Below are 14,050 nucleotides of genomic sequence, written 5' to 3'. Positions count from 1 at the left end.
TTTGAGCCAGCAAATTTGAGATGATTAAATGCTAGCAATTTCTTAAATAAAGTATATTCAAGTATATTCTGTCTGTTTGCCTTTTTGTCTTTCTGTCGATGCCATAGACAGACAGGCAGTTGATCAAATGGTTGTCAGACGTTTTACACGAGAATCACACGAAACACAAAAATACAAGTATCACCGTAATGACCAACATTCAAGTAAAGGGTGTTTTAAGAGTCACTCATTATTTTGTATTGTTTATTAAAAATGTAAATGAAAGCCAATAACACGTTGATTTGGAATGTTTATCCATAAATCAGTGGAACACCTCAAGGTGCGCATCACCTATTTCAGAGTTTAAGCCACTATTTCACGCATGCCTGGGCATCATCTAACAACATCCGTTTCTGATGTGTTACGGGCCTCAAGTTCTAAGACTGGCGTCACAAAGTTGAAATTCGTTTTGTTTTTTTTTTCTCGGAGCTGACTTCCCTCACTCTCCAATGTGAACCCTTGGAAATGGGATTGCATAGTAAAAAGCAGAGAGCCAGTCACTGTTTCTTCCCCAGAAAGCATTGTCTCGTTTTATTAGAAAGCACATCTTATCACAAGACAAAAGTCATCACATTACAGTAATCTTCGTCTCCACGCAATCAAATTTCAGTCACTCTGACAACGCTTCTTTACAGTCAACAAAACGTGGACATACATATTAACTCTCACTAGATATCAATTCAATGATTCCAAATAATGGCTCATGTCATTTGCAAAATAAACATTTTCACAAAACAAAGTTGTCCTGAAAACAAAACAGCAATTTGTGTCCCTTAATAACACATTTGTGTATATCACGGATGCTTTTTTCAAGTGTTGGGAGATACTGAGGACTCCCCATAAACTTTAAACTTGATACAGCCCCACCAGAAAAAAAATAAAATCACATGGTATGGGTCTAGGTGAATGTGGATTAATTCCACAGAGTCATGTCAACTGATCCACTGATCCAAAAACTGCTTATCCAGGAAGGAGCTAACCTTATACGAATAAGGTGCCGCGGTGCAATCTTGTTGGAAAATGCTTTGTCCCATCTTAGCTAGAGTTGACCCAGGACACAAAATAGGACGTACGCCTCAAGATCTCCCAACACTTTGAAGAATGCATCAGAGACATGGTTACCCTAACCCTAACCCTGAACTGTTTCCCAGCCAATTGCAGGGCACACACTCAAAACAACCGTTCACACTCACATTCACATCTGCAGCCAATTTAGAGTCTTCAATTAACCTGTGTTTTGGGATGCAGGAGGAAACTGGAGTACACAGAGAAAACACACATAGGCATGGAGAGAACATGGAAACTCCACATGGGTTGGGGTAAAGGGGAGACCGGGGTGGCGTTATTTCAACCCCAGCCCTCAGAACAGTGAGGCAAACGCTGTAAACAGGCGTGCTGCCATGTATAGATCTATTCATCCATTTCCTGAGCCGCTTATCCTCACAAGTGTCACGGGAGTGCTGGAGCCTATCCCAGCTGTCATCAGGCAGGAGGCAGGGTGCACCTTGAACTGGTTGCCAGCCAATCGCAGGGCAGCTGGAGACAGACAACAGTCACACTCACAATCACACATAACGGCAATTTAGAGTGTCCAATTAATGAGTGTTTTTGTGATGTGGGAGGAAACTGGAGTGCTCGGAGAAAACCCACGCAACCATGGGGAGAACTTACAAACTCCACACAGGCGGGACCAGGATCGAACCCTGGACCTCAGAACTGTGAGGCCAATGCGTTACAGCTGCGCCACTGTACTGCATCATATATATAATATATATATTATTCATGCACACACTGCTAACTGGGTCTTATCGTACAGAGAAGATTCCTTCTTTGATGAGACATTTGAAACCATCTAGCTGCAATGCAGGCTGCCATGGTGATTTTGTGGAAATGATTCATAGCTTTTTAATTCTGCTTGATATGAACCAATAACAGTTATTTAATCTCCCTTAAAAGAAAACAATTAACTTCATATTAATGCAGTTTGGAAAGAACATCAGCTTGATGTCTGAAATGTAGCATTTTTCAAGTAACATTTAAATTTCATTTAAATGCGAGTTTAATTTGGCTGCTTTTCTAGTTGTGGCAACAGGGTTACAAGTAACATGGTTGTAAATTAATGTTAATGTGATGCTCGGAGGCAACACGGTGGCACAGCTATTTAGCATTGGCCTCACAGTTCTGGACACCGTTGTTCAAATCCCCCTGTGTGGAGTTTGCACGTTCTTCCCGTGCCTGTGTGAGTTTTCTCCGGGCGCTGCGGTTTCCTCCCACATCCCAAAACCCATATTAATTGGAGTCTAAATTGCCCCTAAGTGTGATTGTGAGTGCGACTGTTGTCTGTCTCTATGTGCCCTGCGATTGCATGGCATACAGTTCAGGGTGTACCCCGCCTCTCACTTGAAGATAGCTGGCATAGGCTCCAGGATTTCATCATAATGTTTGTTTTTCTTCACCTTTTGCATTGTAATTTGATCAGATTTTTTTTGTTTCCCTTTATATGGAATTCTGTCTCCACCTGTTCTTGTCAGCCCTGCTTCTTGTGTCAACCAATCGTCTCTCTCAACTGCTCATGTCTTGTCTACGTGTGTCTTCTTGACATTAGTTGTCAGTCTGTAATTTGCTTCTAGTTCTCGTTCTCAATGAATTAATGACAGTCGCTCATTGTCCCTGGTGACTAGTCTGTCCCTCATGTTTCGTTATACATTTGTGATTTTGGCCCTCAGAAACTGCAGGAAGTACATCTGCTGGGCGTTTTTGAAAATGGAGATGATGTTGGTCTCCCACTTCACGTCTTGAGAGACCGTAATACCCAGGAACTTGAAGGTCTTCACGGTTGACAAAGGGTAGTTGGACAGCCTGAGGGGGAGCTGTGGCGAAGGATGCTTCCCGAGGTTCATGATAATCTCTACAGTCTTGAGCCTATTCAGCTCCAAATTGTGTTGGCCACACCACACCCCCAGTTCCTCCATTTCCTTTCGATATGCAGATTCATCCTTGTCTATCTGATGACTGTGGTGTTTGGCAGCCAGGTCCATTGACGTACAGTTGTTTGTACAGAGAGAGAAGAGAAACGAAATCCATACTTGGGTTGTCGCAGTGCTGCTAGTGCGTGTGGATGAGGTGGTGTCCCCCAGCTTCACCTGCTCTGTTCTCCCCATTAGGAAGCTGTAAATCCACTGACAGATGACTTGGAGGAGAAAAATTCCTTGTTTGTGGATGACCTATGATCTATGACCTATGACCTATAAACAGTATACTGTATATATATATATATATATATATATATATATATATATATATTATATATATATATATATAATATATATATATATATATATATATATATAGCTGTAAAAGGTTGGTCTCACAGTTCTGAGGTCCAGGGATCAATTCCGGCCCTCCCTGTGTGAAGTTTGCATGTTCTCGCTCTACCTGCGTGGGTTTTCCCGGGCACTCCAGTTTCCTCCCGTACCCCAAAAACATGGAACATTAATTGGAGACTCTAAATTGGCCTGAGGTGTGATTGTGAGTGCGACTGTTGTCCGTTTTCATGTTCCCCGCGATTGGCTGGCCTCCCTGCCCGATGACAGCTGGGATTGGCTCGTGAGTATAAGCGGCTAAGAAAATGGATGGATGGATATTCACACACATCTATCTATCTATCTATCTATCTATCTATCTATCTATCTATCTATCTATCTATCTATCTATCTATCTATCTATCTATCTATCTATCTATCTATCTATCTATCTATCTCTATCTATCTATCTATCTATCTATCTATCTATCTATATCTATCTATCTATCTATCTATCTATCTATCTATCTATCTATCTATCTATCTATCTATCTATCTATCTATATCTATCTATCTATCTATCTATCTATCTATCTATCTATCTATCTATCTATCTATCTATCTACCCCCCCATACATATGTACTGTATATGCCTCAGCTGGCCAGGGAGGCCATTCTACATAGATACTATTGTTTTACATCCACGTTGCTGCAGAGGAGAATGTTGTACTGATTCCTGGAGCTTGGAATTCCTGAAGCATGGGTCTGTTGTCCTGTTATTACTGCACACGAAGCGTACCAAATTACTGTAGTGTATATTGTACAGTATGTGGTCTGAGTGCTCCCCCTGCTGGTCTTTTTTATTCTTCAAATGATTATTTTACGTATCGAGACCCATTTTGATTTCTCCTTTTATCGTTGTCAATATACAATGCAATGTTTCTCTCCTGCTTTATACTACATATCACTTGTGACTGGGTTAATTTATTAGTTCGAAATTTAGAAATAAGAAAGTACAGGCGGAAATCCGGAAGCGGAAGTGTCTCAGCTCGATTGTCACGGTCTGACAGGTTGTGGACAATTTTATAATCTCTTTTGCTTTCAAATATGGAATTGTATGACTGTGTACATAAACGTCGTTGCATTTTCATGCAGTAGATACCGCTGTACAATCAAAGTTACCAAGAGAAACAGCGTTGTATTGTTTGCTAACTGTCAGTAAAAAAAAAAAAAAAAAAAAAAAACTGCTACAAAAACTAGCTACGAGGATATAGCATAGTTTCTGCGCATCAGTCTGGCTGTCTTTGGAGTGGGCGGCGGGATCCATTCCCCCTCAGTGATCGATATGTGCCCTGCGATTGACTGGCGACCAATTCAGGTTGTAGGTTGTCTTTTGCTTGAAGTTACCTAGGATAGGCTCCAGCACTCCCGCGACCCTTGTGAGGATAAGTTGCTTGGACAATGGACATGAAAATTGAATGTCATAATAAATTGTCTGTGAAGAGTATAACGAAGCAGACATTATGTATGCATCTGTCAAAGAGACAATGTCAAGTTATTGTATGGCATTAAAACGTAGTAACTCCAAGTTATTACTGATACAAAACAAAACATTGAAGCAGTGCTGACAAAGATAATGCTACTTTGTCCCTAGTTGTTGAAACTTGATGATTGTACGCCAGCTGACCTCAAGGGGCCTGGTAAACCTTTGTGCTCCCCTGAGAAGAGGTTGGGACAGCCAAAGTATGACCAGACCCAGTTCAAGTAAGCACACATTCTCATTGACTTGACACATAGAACAGATAAGTAATTGGAACTGTCTTGAATGGACATCCTTGCACAGACCGGGCAGCATTTAGGGAGATCTTCTCCAAGGCCTCCAATATAGCCATCCTCACAGGAGCAGGGGTTAGTGCGGAGAGCGGAGTCCCCACCTTCAGAGGGGCCGGGGGCTATTGGAGGAAGTGGCAAGCGCAGGTTTGTAGCTACATCTTTTCTTTATGATGTTGATTAATGATGAATGTATTTTTTTCGTTTCATCCCATTTATCCTCAGTAAGGTCACGACCAAGCTGGAGCCTTGGGGGAAACAATTTTGACATCACTGAGGCTATACCCCATGAGGTTTGCCTCTGTACTTGAGCGCAATCCATACACACTGTTTTTTAAATGTGCTGCAGTTCTCCTCCAAGTAGGTGATGTCGCTAGTGGTGGTATCGGCTAGGACACCCAGGGTTTTTCTCACCAATTCTGGTAGCCATTGTTACTTTCTGAAACAAGGATCAAAACAACAACACTGGTGACCAAGATGACCAGAAAATGTATTTAATTATTGTGCAACATCAATCAAGAAGGTGGCAAGTACATGTGACCATGAAATGAAAGTCACGAAGGCAGTATTGAGGAACTAAGCGCAAAGCTGAGTTCAGGCTTCTTTTTCACTCCCTCGCTTGGGCCGTTGCCTGTTTTGCATCACATGACATACGCATTGCCCCCGCGCACCGTTTGTGTAACTTGGTGCAAACACTTCAGAAAAAAATTCTGCGCAGAGAAAGCCTCAGAGATTATCTCTCTCCGTTTTTAGTCACATGTTCTGATGTTGTCCTCTCAATTCCTCCCTCCACATACGACCTATGCCGGCACCTTCATCCTGTTGACCGATGTTGCAGAATAATTTAACATATCATCTGGTCATTTATTTCCATTTGTTTAAGCAGACACTGTTCCGCAGTTGTCATTGTTGTAGCTTAGCTTCTTTTTATGGAAGGGAAAGTAAAAATGGTTACTTGAAATTACCAAAAAGTGCTGAGGAAACTCCACCATGTGGCGTCCTAAAAAATACCAGCTATAGTGACACCACTGACTTGGAGAAGAACCGCATGACAATGTCGAAAATGCGCATGTATGTTGGGCTCAAGGATAAGGGGAAACTACGTGCGGGAAAGATGCAATGACATCAGCGCGGTCACCACCCACGTGAATATAAAGAGGCCTAATGTCATCACAACATTTGACCCATCCATTAATTTGTTATTTGAGCCGCTTATCCTCACAAGGATTGCAGGAGTGCTAGAGCCTATCCCAGCTGTGTTCAGCCTGGAGGCAAGTTACACCGTGAATTGGTTGCCAGCCAATCGCAGGACAGCTAGAGACAAACAACCAGTGTCACTCACAATCACACCTACCATTTGACTAAAATGGACCAATCATGAGAGATGCTCTCCGAGGCATTTACATGTGGCGATAATTTGTACCGTGTGAGTGTCAATTAGGGGCCGTTTAGCCGAATATGTGGGTTACGTATCATTACAATATGGGCCTTGGAAGTATAAACAGGCCTTAACCCAGTTCCTGTATCTTCAAGCGAGGAGCAGGGTACACCTTGAAGTGATCGTCAGCCAATCGCAGGGCACATAGAAAATAATTCACACTCGCATTCAAACCTACGGTCAATTTTGCGTCTTCAATTAACCTACCATGCATGTTTTTGGGATGTGGGAAACGGAGTACCGGGAGAAAACTTATCTACGGACAAGGAGAACATGCAAACTCCACACAAGCGTGGCCGCATTTGAACTGTCAGGCAAGATGTGCTAATGAGTCAGCCACCATGCCACTTTATATATATTCATTCATTTTTATCCTCACTCAGGACTGTGGGCGTGCTGCAGTCTTTCCCAGTTATCTCCGAGATATATATATATATATATATATATATATATATATATATATATATATATATACACAATGGAACCTCTGAGTTCAAACATAATTTGTTCTTGTGTAGTGTTCGAAGTCTGATTTGATCAAACGCAAAGATTGTTTTCCGATAAGAAATAATGTTCATGAGTTAACAGCATTCCCAAACTCCAAATAGTAATTTACCATTTTAATTCCAATTTAAAAACATGTGCACTCTGTATTTAAACAATAAAAATGCATATTAATTGTAAACACAGTAAATTGTAAAATCAATTTAAATGTGTATAATCTTCATTCTTGCTTACGATGTAATGGCATTCGTGGATGGATGGAGGGAAGGAGGAAGGTTTACTCCTTAGAAGAGGAGTCACCCTCCTTGATTTGACTGGGTAATTCTCCTCTTGGGCTTTTTTTCCTCTTCTCTGTCTCCTAACTTCAACCCGACCTTCTATGAGAGAAAAACATCCAATGTAAACTGTTTTTCCTTTGTTGCAGAATTTTCCTAAAGCAATCCATGATGTTATCATTAAAAATGTTGACTCCTATATTCACCAACGCTATCCGGGTGGAGTTTTTCTATGAATTGGTGCACTTGACCCCACTTAGTGTACACTTCTTTTATGACAGAACTCTGAACTTTCTCACTTCCCTCTTCCTCATCGGACGACATTTCCTCCACCGATGTCTTCTGCTTCTCATGCTGGAGGTGCAACAGCTCTTAAATTGTGAGCTGAATGACCCTCCACCAGTTGTCCGATGTCTTCATTGTCCAACTCGAGTCCCATGGTTTTTCCCAAGGACACAGTTGTCAACGAGAGCAATTTCAATGACAGCAGTGACGGGAACTCTCAGGCTAATAGCGCACATGGTCATGTTCTGGTTTTCTTCATGAACAATTCAAGGTTTGTTGAGACACTTGACTCCAAGTGCTGTCAATGAGATTGATGCAATTCAAAATGGAAAAGTGGTCTTATTTAACTGTGTGTCATCGGTCACTGGAAAACAATTTTGGAAGAATGCTTTCAGGTGGTTTCTTGAAGTCGGAAATGACTTGTTTGTCCATAGGCTGAAGTATCGGGGTGGTAACGGGAGAGGGGGGTGGTGGTAAGAATTTATCTTTGCATCAACTAAATCCTCCTATACAGCAGGAGGGCGAGCAGGACTGTTGTCCATCAGTAAAGGTCACTTCACTGGTAGGTCTTCTTCCTTCAAATAGTACTTCACTTGCTTGGTGAAAACCTTGTGTATCCACTCATTGAGCAACTGTCTTGTGATCCAGCCTTTCTGTTAGCCTTCCATATTACAGGCAACTTACTTTTCATGACGATTTTTTTTCTCAAAACCCTTGGGTTGTTTGTATGGTAGACCAGTAAGGGCTTCACCTTACAGTCGCTACGACAATAACACCAGAACAAAAGTGTTAGCCGATCCATCATAGGTTTATGCCTGGACAATGCTTTTTCCTCTTTTATCATGTATATTTTGTTGTTCATGTGCTTCCAGAAAAGCCCACTTTCATCAGAATTAAAACCCCTCTCCTTTCACATAGTCACTGAATTCTTGCACATATTTTTCAGCCGCCTCTTTATTTGTACTAACTGCCTCCCCATGCCTAGCTGCACTGTGAATGCCAGTTCTGTAAACTTTTCAAACCAGCCTCTGCTGGCTTTGAAAGTAAAGACACTGGTACTGCCTTCAGGACCAGGAGGGAATCCTTTTAGAGATTGCAATAAATTTGTGAGGCTTTTTCATAAATAATAGCCTCACTGATACTATCCCCTACCAACTCTTTTTCTTGATAAATATCAAAAGTAGTTTCTCCATTCCTTTTAACATCTGTGGCCTACATCTTTATTGTTTAGGATGGTCGAAAGAGTTGATCTAAGGTGACTTTATACTCCTGCGATTGGCAACGCCTGCAATGCATCATGTGACCTCCACATTGCCCTGCACAGCAGCTCTGCACAGCTTGTGCAGCTTGCCATGCACGTCAAAAAAAGTTGCTGCCCGGCGAGAGCTAATCCCTTTTGATTGGCCCATTTTAGTTTGTGATGACGTATTCACCATTACCCCGCTACACGCGTGAGTTGCACACAAATACAAAGGGAAACTACACACGGGATAGCCGCAGTGACATCAGCTTGGTCGCCGCATGTATGAGTATAAAGAACCATTTACTATACCATTTTGATACTTAGCAATCTTCTCCTTCCTTAAATCCACTGCAGTTTACACCACTTTTCATTTTCTTTTGCTGCTGGTAGCTGGTATCTCGTCTTTATTTGGGCCAAGGGCTAATAAAATCCATCCATCCATTTTCTTTGCCGCTCGTCCTCGTGAGGGTCGCGGGGAGTGCTGAAGCCTATCCCAGCTGTCAATGGGCAGGAGGCAGGGTACACCCTGAACTCTTTGTCAGCCAATTGCAGGGCACATAGAGACAAACCGCCGAACTCACAATTACACCTACGGACAATTTAGAGTGTCCAATTAATGTTCCATGTTTGTGGGATGTGGGAGGAAACCCGAGTGCCCGGAGAGAACCCACGCAGGCACGTGGAGAACATGCAAACTCCACACAGGCGGGTCCGGGATTGAATCTGGGACCTCAGAACTGAGGCCAACGCTTTACCAGCTGATCCACTGTCCCCACCAGGGTAAGAAAATACTGAAAAAGAAAATATATATATAATAATATCCATAAAATATATTAAAAAATCTTAAATAAAATTACTTTAGAAACACTCACATACGTGATGGGAGTGTTTACGCTATAGCTGCCTAATGCATAATGAGCCGTGGCTCGTCTCGGCTATTACCCCGTGTGCATTTGACGTTTTTCTGCTTGACTCGGCTGCCCGTTCAACTGTGTTTGGCTATGCTCAGGTGTTTGGACTACAATAATTTGGTCAAACTCTAAAGCTTTTTTTGAAAATATTTTTGCTCAATGTCTGATTTGTACAAGTCGTTTGAATAGGGTTAGGGTTATGGACCTGACCTCACAACTTTGAGGCCAATGCTTTACAAAAAAAATTATAATAATAATTTAAAAAAAATATATATATATATATATAAAACAAAATAATAATTATATATATATATATATATTCAGGCGGTAAAGCGTTGGCCTCACAGTTCTGAGGTCCCGGGTTCAATCCCGGACCCACCTGCGTAGGTTTTCTCCCGGCACTATGGTTTCCTCCCACATCCCAAAAACATGCAACATTAATTGGACAATCTAAAAAATGGATGGATGGCTATATATATATATATATCCAGTATGGAGTGCAAGTAATCCGTTTAATTAATTACATAAGGTATGGTATGCGTGGAACATACAGAAAGCAGAATAAAATAAAGTCTGCCTTCACATTTCCTGCAAGCTAAGTTTAAAGTAAATAAGCAACAGTACCATGCTTTGGCAAGTGACACACATTAAGTTATCCAAGCAGATGAGGAAGATAGTGGTGAGTCCGGCCATGATGTACGGATTGGAGACAGTGGCCCTGAAGAAACAACAGGAAGCAGAACTTGAGGTGGCAGAAATGAAGATACTGAGGTTCTTGCATGGTGTGAACAGGTTAGATAGGATTAGAAATGAGCTCATTAGAGGGACAGCCAAAGTTGGATGTTTTGGAGACAAGGTGAGAGAGAGCAGACTACGAAGGTTTGCACATGTTTAGAGGCGAGAGAGTGAGTATATTGGTAGAAGGGTGCTGTGGATGGAGATGCCATGGAAAAGAGTGAGAGGAAGACCAAAGAAAAGGTTGATGGGTGTTGTGAGGGAGGACATGAGGGCAGTGGGTGTTAGAGAGGAGGATGCACGAGATCGGCTTAAATGGAAAAAGATGACACGCTGTGTGGCAACCCCTAACAAGAGAAGAAAAAGAAGTGTGAGTTCTTTTATCTATTGGTGTTTGTACTTTTTACTTCCATCCACCACCGCTTATTCTTTTCAGGTTGAGTAGGAGAGCTCAGTAGACTTCAAGCAATACCTAAGGTAAACCTGTGTTATATATATATATATTATATATATATATATATATATGAATTTTGCTCCTTTGCCTTTGTAGGATCTTGCCACTCCTGAGGCTTTCTCAAGAAATCCCTCACGTGTCTGGGAATTTTACCACTACCGCCGTGAAGTCATGCTTGTGAAAACACCAAATGCCGCTCACCTGGCCATTGCAGAGTGTGAGAAGCGTCTGGCTAAACAGGGCCGTGGAGTCACTGTCATTACTCAAAACATTGATGAACTTCACCGGCGTGCTGGAACTAAAAATATAATCGAAATTCATGGTAATTACTGAAACACAAGAATCGATTGGATTTTTCCTTTAACAATTACTGTAAATATCCGCCACATTGAAATGACTGGTTAGCACGTCTGCCTCTCATTTCTGAGGATGCGGGTTCAAGTTCGGCCTCCCCTGTGTGGAGTTTGCATGCCTGTTTGGGTTTTCTCCGAGCAGTCTGATTCCTTCCTACGTTCCCAAAAAAAATGCACGGGAGGTTAATTGAAGTGTCTAAATTGTCCAAAGTTGTGAATGTTTTTGTGTTTAAATTTGCCCTGCGATTGGCTGGTGACCAGTAATGGGTGTGCACCCCAGCATGCCCATGACCATAGTGAGGATAAGTGGTATGGAAAATAGATGAATGGGATGAAGTATGTAAGTGAAAACCACTTAATAGTCCATTACCTAAGGAATTGTCACCAGTTCGGCTTTGGGTTCATTGACAAGCAAGTCTGTATAAGTGATAACATTTTAATAAATCCTAGCTACAATGTATGAAATTGGTGGATGAATTATGATCTTTTTCAAATGTTTAATTCTGACAATTTTTTCTTTATTTGATCTTTTTTGGGATAGTTTTTACAGGGCCTTGTGAAAGTATTCAGCCTCCTTGAACTTTTCAACCTTTCGCCACATTTGAAGCTTCAAACATAAAGATATAAAATGTCATTTTTTTGTCAAGAATCAACAAGTGGGACACAATACTGAAGTGGAATTAAATTTATTGGATATTTTATACTAAACTATATAATTTGTTAAAAAACTGAAAAGTCGGTTGTGCCAATATTATTTAGCCTCTTTACTTTCAGTGCAGCAAACTCACTCCAGAAGTTCAGAGAGGATCTGTGAATGAGTCATTGTTGACTTATGATGATAAATAGAATCCACCTGTGTGTAATCAAGTCTCTGTTTTAATGCACCTACGCTGTGATAGTCTCAGGGTTCTGTTTAAAGTCCAGAGAGCTTCATGAAGACCCAGGAACACAAGAGGCAGCTCCAAGATGCTGTTGTGGAGAAGTTTAAAGCCGGATTTGGATATGAAAAGCAAGCAATCATATTGAAATGGAAGGAGTAACAGACAACTGCAAATCTACCAGGACCCAGCCGTCCCTCGAAACTTTCACCTTGAACAAGGAGAAGACTGATCAGAGATGCAGCCAAGAGGCCCATGATCACTCTGGATAAACTGCAGAGATCTACAGCTGAGGTGGGAGAGTCTGTCCATAGGACAACAGTCACTCGTACACTGCACAAATCTGGCCTTTATGGAATTGTGGCAAGAAGACAGATATTTTCCAAAGATATCCATAAAAATTCTCATTTAAATTTTGCCACAAGCCACCTGGGAGACACACCAAACAAGTGGAAGAAGGTGCTCTCGAACTTTTTGGCTACAATACAAAAAAGATATGTTTGACGTAAAAGCATCACAACTCAATACCCTGAACACATCATCCCCACTGTCAAACATGTTGGTGGCAGCCACATGGTTTAGGCCTGCTTTTCTTCAGCAGGAACAGGGAAGATGGTTAAAATTAATGGGAAGATGAATGGAGCCAAATACAAGACCATTCTGGAAGAAAACCTGTTGGGGTCTGCAAAAGACCTGAGACTGGGACGGAGATTTATCTTCCAACAAGACAATGATCCAAAACATAAAGCCAAATCTACAATGGAATGGTTCACAAATAAACATATCCAGGTGTTAGAATGGCCAAGTCAAAGTCCAGGCCTGAATCCAATCGAGAATCTGTGGGGAGAGCTGAAGACTGCCGTTCACAAACGCTCTCCATCCAAACTCACTGAGCTTGAGCTGTTTTGCAAGGAAGAATGGGCAAGGATTTCAGTCTCTTGATGTGCAAAACTGATACAGACATACCTTAAGCGATTTGCAGCTGTAATTGCAGCAAAAGGTGGCGTTACAAAGTATTAATGCAAGGGGGCCGAATAATATTGCACGCCACACTTTTCAGGTTTTTATTTGTTAAAAAAATTAAAATATCCAATAAATTTCGTTCCACTTCACAGTTGTGTCCCACTTGTTGTTGATTCAAATTTTATATCTTTGTGTTTGAAGCCTGAAATGTGATGAAAGGTTGAAAAGTTCAAGGTGTCCGAATACTTTCACAGGGCACTGTATAAGACAAAGCCAGAACTCTTCTGCTTTTGAATTACAGCGTCTGAAATAAGTATTTAATATGTCACAATTTTTTCTCATCACCATCAGCTTCATCGGCCAACTGTGTAAAAACACACAAGGAATTTTGCTCCGGCAGTTTGCTGCCCTGGTATGACATTCAGAATAAAGAACAATAAAGTAACAAGAACAAAGAACAAGCGACATTTCTGTTTATAGGAACTACTCCTTATAAGAGTCACAGATGTGCAAGTAGTAAAGTACTTTTCATTTAGAACAGGTGAGAGATAAGAGTGTGTCAACGTCCCACATTGTGTTAATTTTGTTCAGAGTGCCTTTACTGGCCGTTTGCGGTTCCCGTTATAGACCAGTGCAATGACAGTTGTGCAAAGGGAGCAGTTTAAAGTGACGAATCGAGCAATAGTCTACAAAATACGGTACATTACTAATACTAATACTAATACTGTGAGTGTTTCTCCCAACAATGGCACAAGGCAGAAAATAGTAGGTTTGGTGAGCAAGAATTTAATTACTTAATTGCCAGAGGGAAAAAAAACTGTTTCAATGCCTGCTAGTTTT

The 14,050-nt window shown here is 41.4% G+C and overlaps 1 protein-coding gene across 6 annotated transcripts in view; it reads left to right on the top strand.

The window, feature by feature from the left end:
- Window positions 1-4,277: 4,277 nt before the first annotated feature.
- The window catches only part of sirt5 (sirtuin 5), a 40,050-nt gene continuing 30,277 nt past the window's right edge, over window positions 4,278-14,050 (top strand). The window contains exons 1-4 of one of the 6 annotated variants that reach the window (XM_061825054.1): window positions 4,278-4,411; window positions 4,996-5,105; window positions 5,185-5,318; window positions 11,113-11,338. In XM_061825054.1, coding sequence (XP_061681038.1) covers window positions 5,009-5,105; window positions 5,185-5,318; window positions 11,113-11,338 — 457 coding nt within the window. In that variant the 5' untranslated portion in view covers window positions 4,278-4,411; window positions 4,996-5,008. The other 5 variants (XM_061825055.1, XM_061825056.1, XM_061825058.1 and 2 more) reach the window with 5 other exon arrangements.

Source organism: Syngnathoides biaculeatus, chromosome 7 (genome assembly GCF_019802595.1).
Source record: "Syngnathoides biaculeatus isolate LvHL_M chromosome 7, ASM1980259v1, whole genome shotgun sequence".
NCBI lineage: Eukaryota > Metazoa > Chordata > Actinopteri > Syngnathiformes > Syngnathidae > Syngnathoides > Syngnathoides biaculeatus.
Note: the sequence above shows the minus strand (reverse complement) of the source record. Positions and strands in the feature narration are given on the sequence as shown.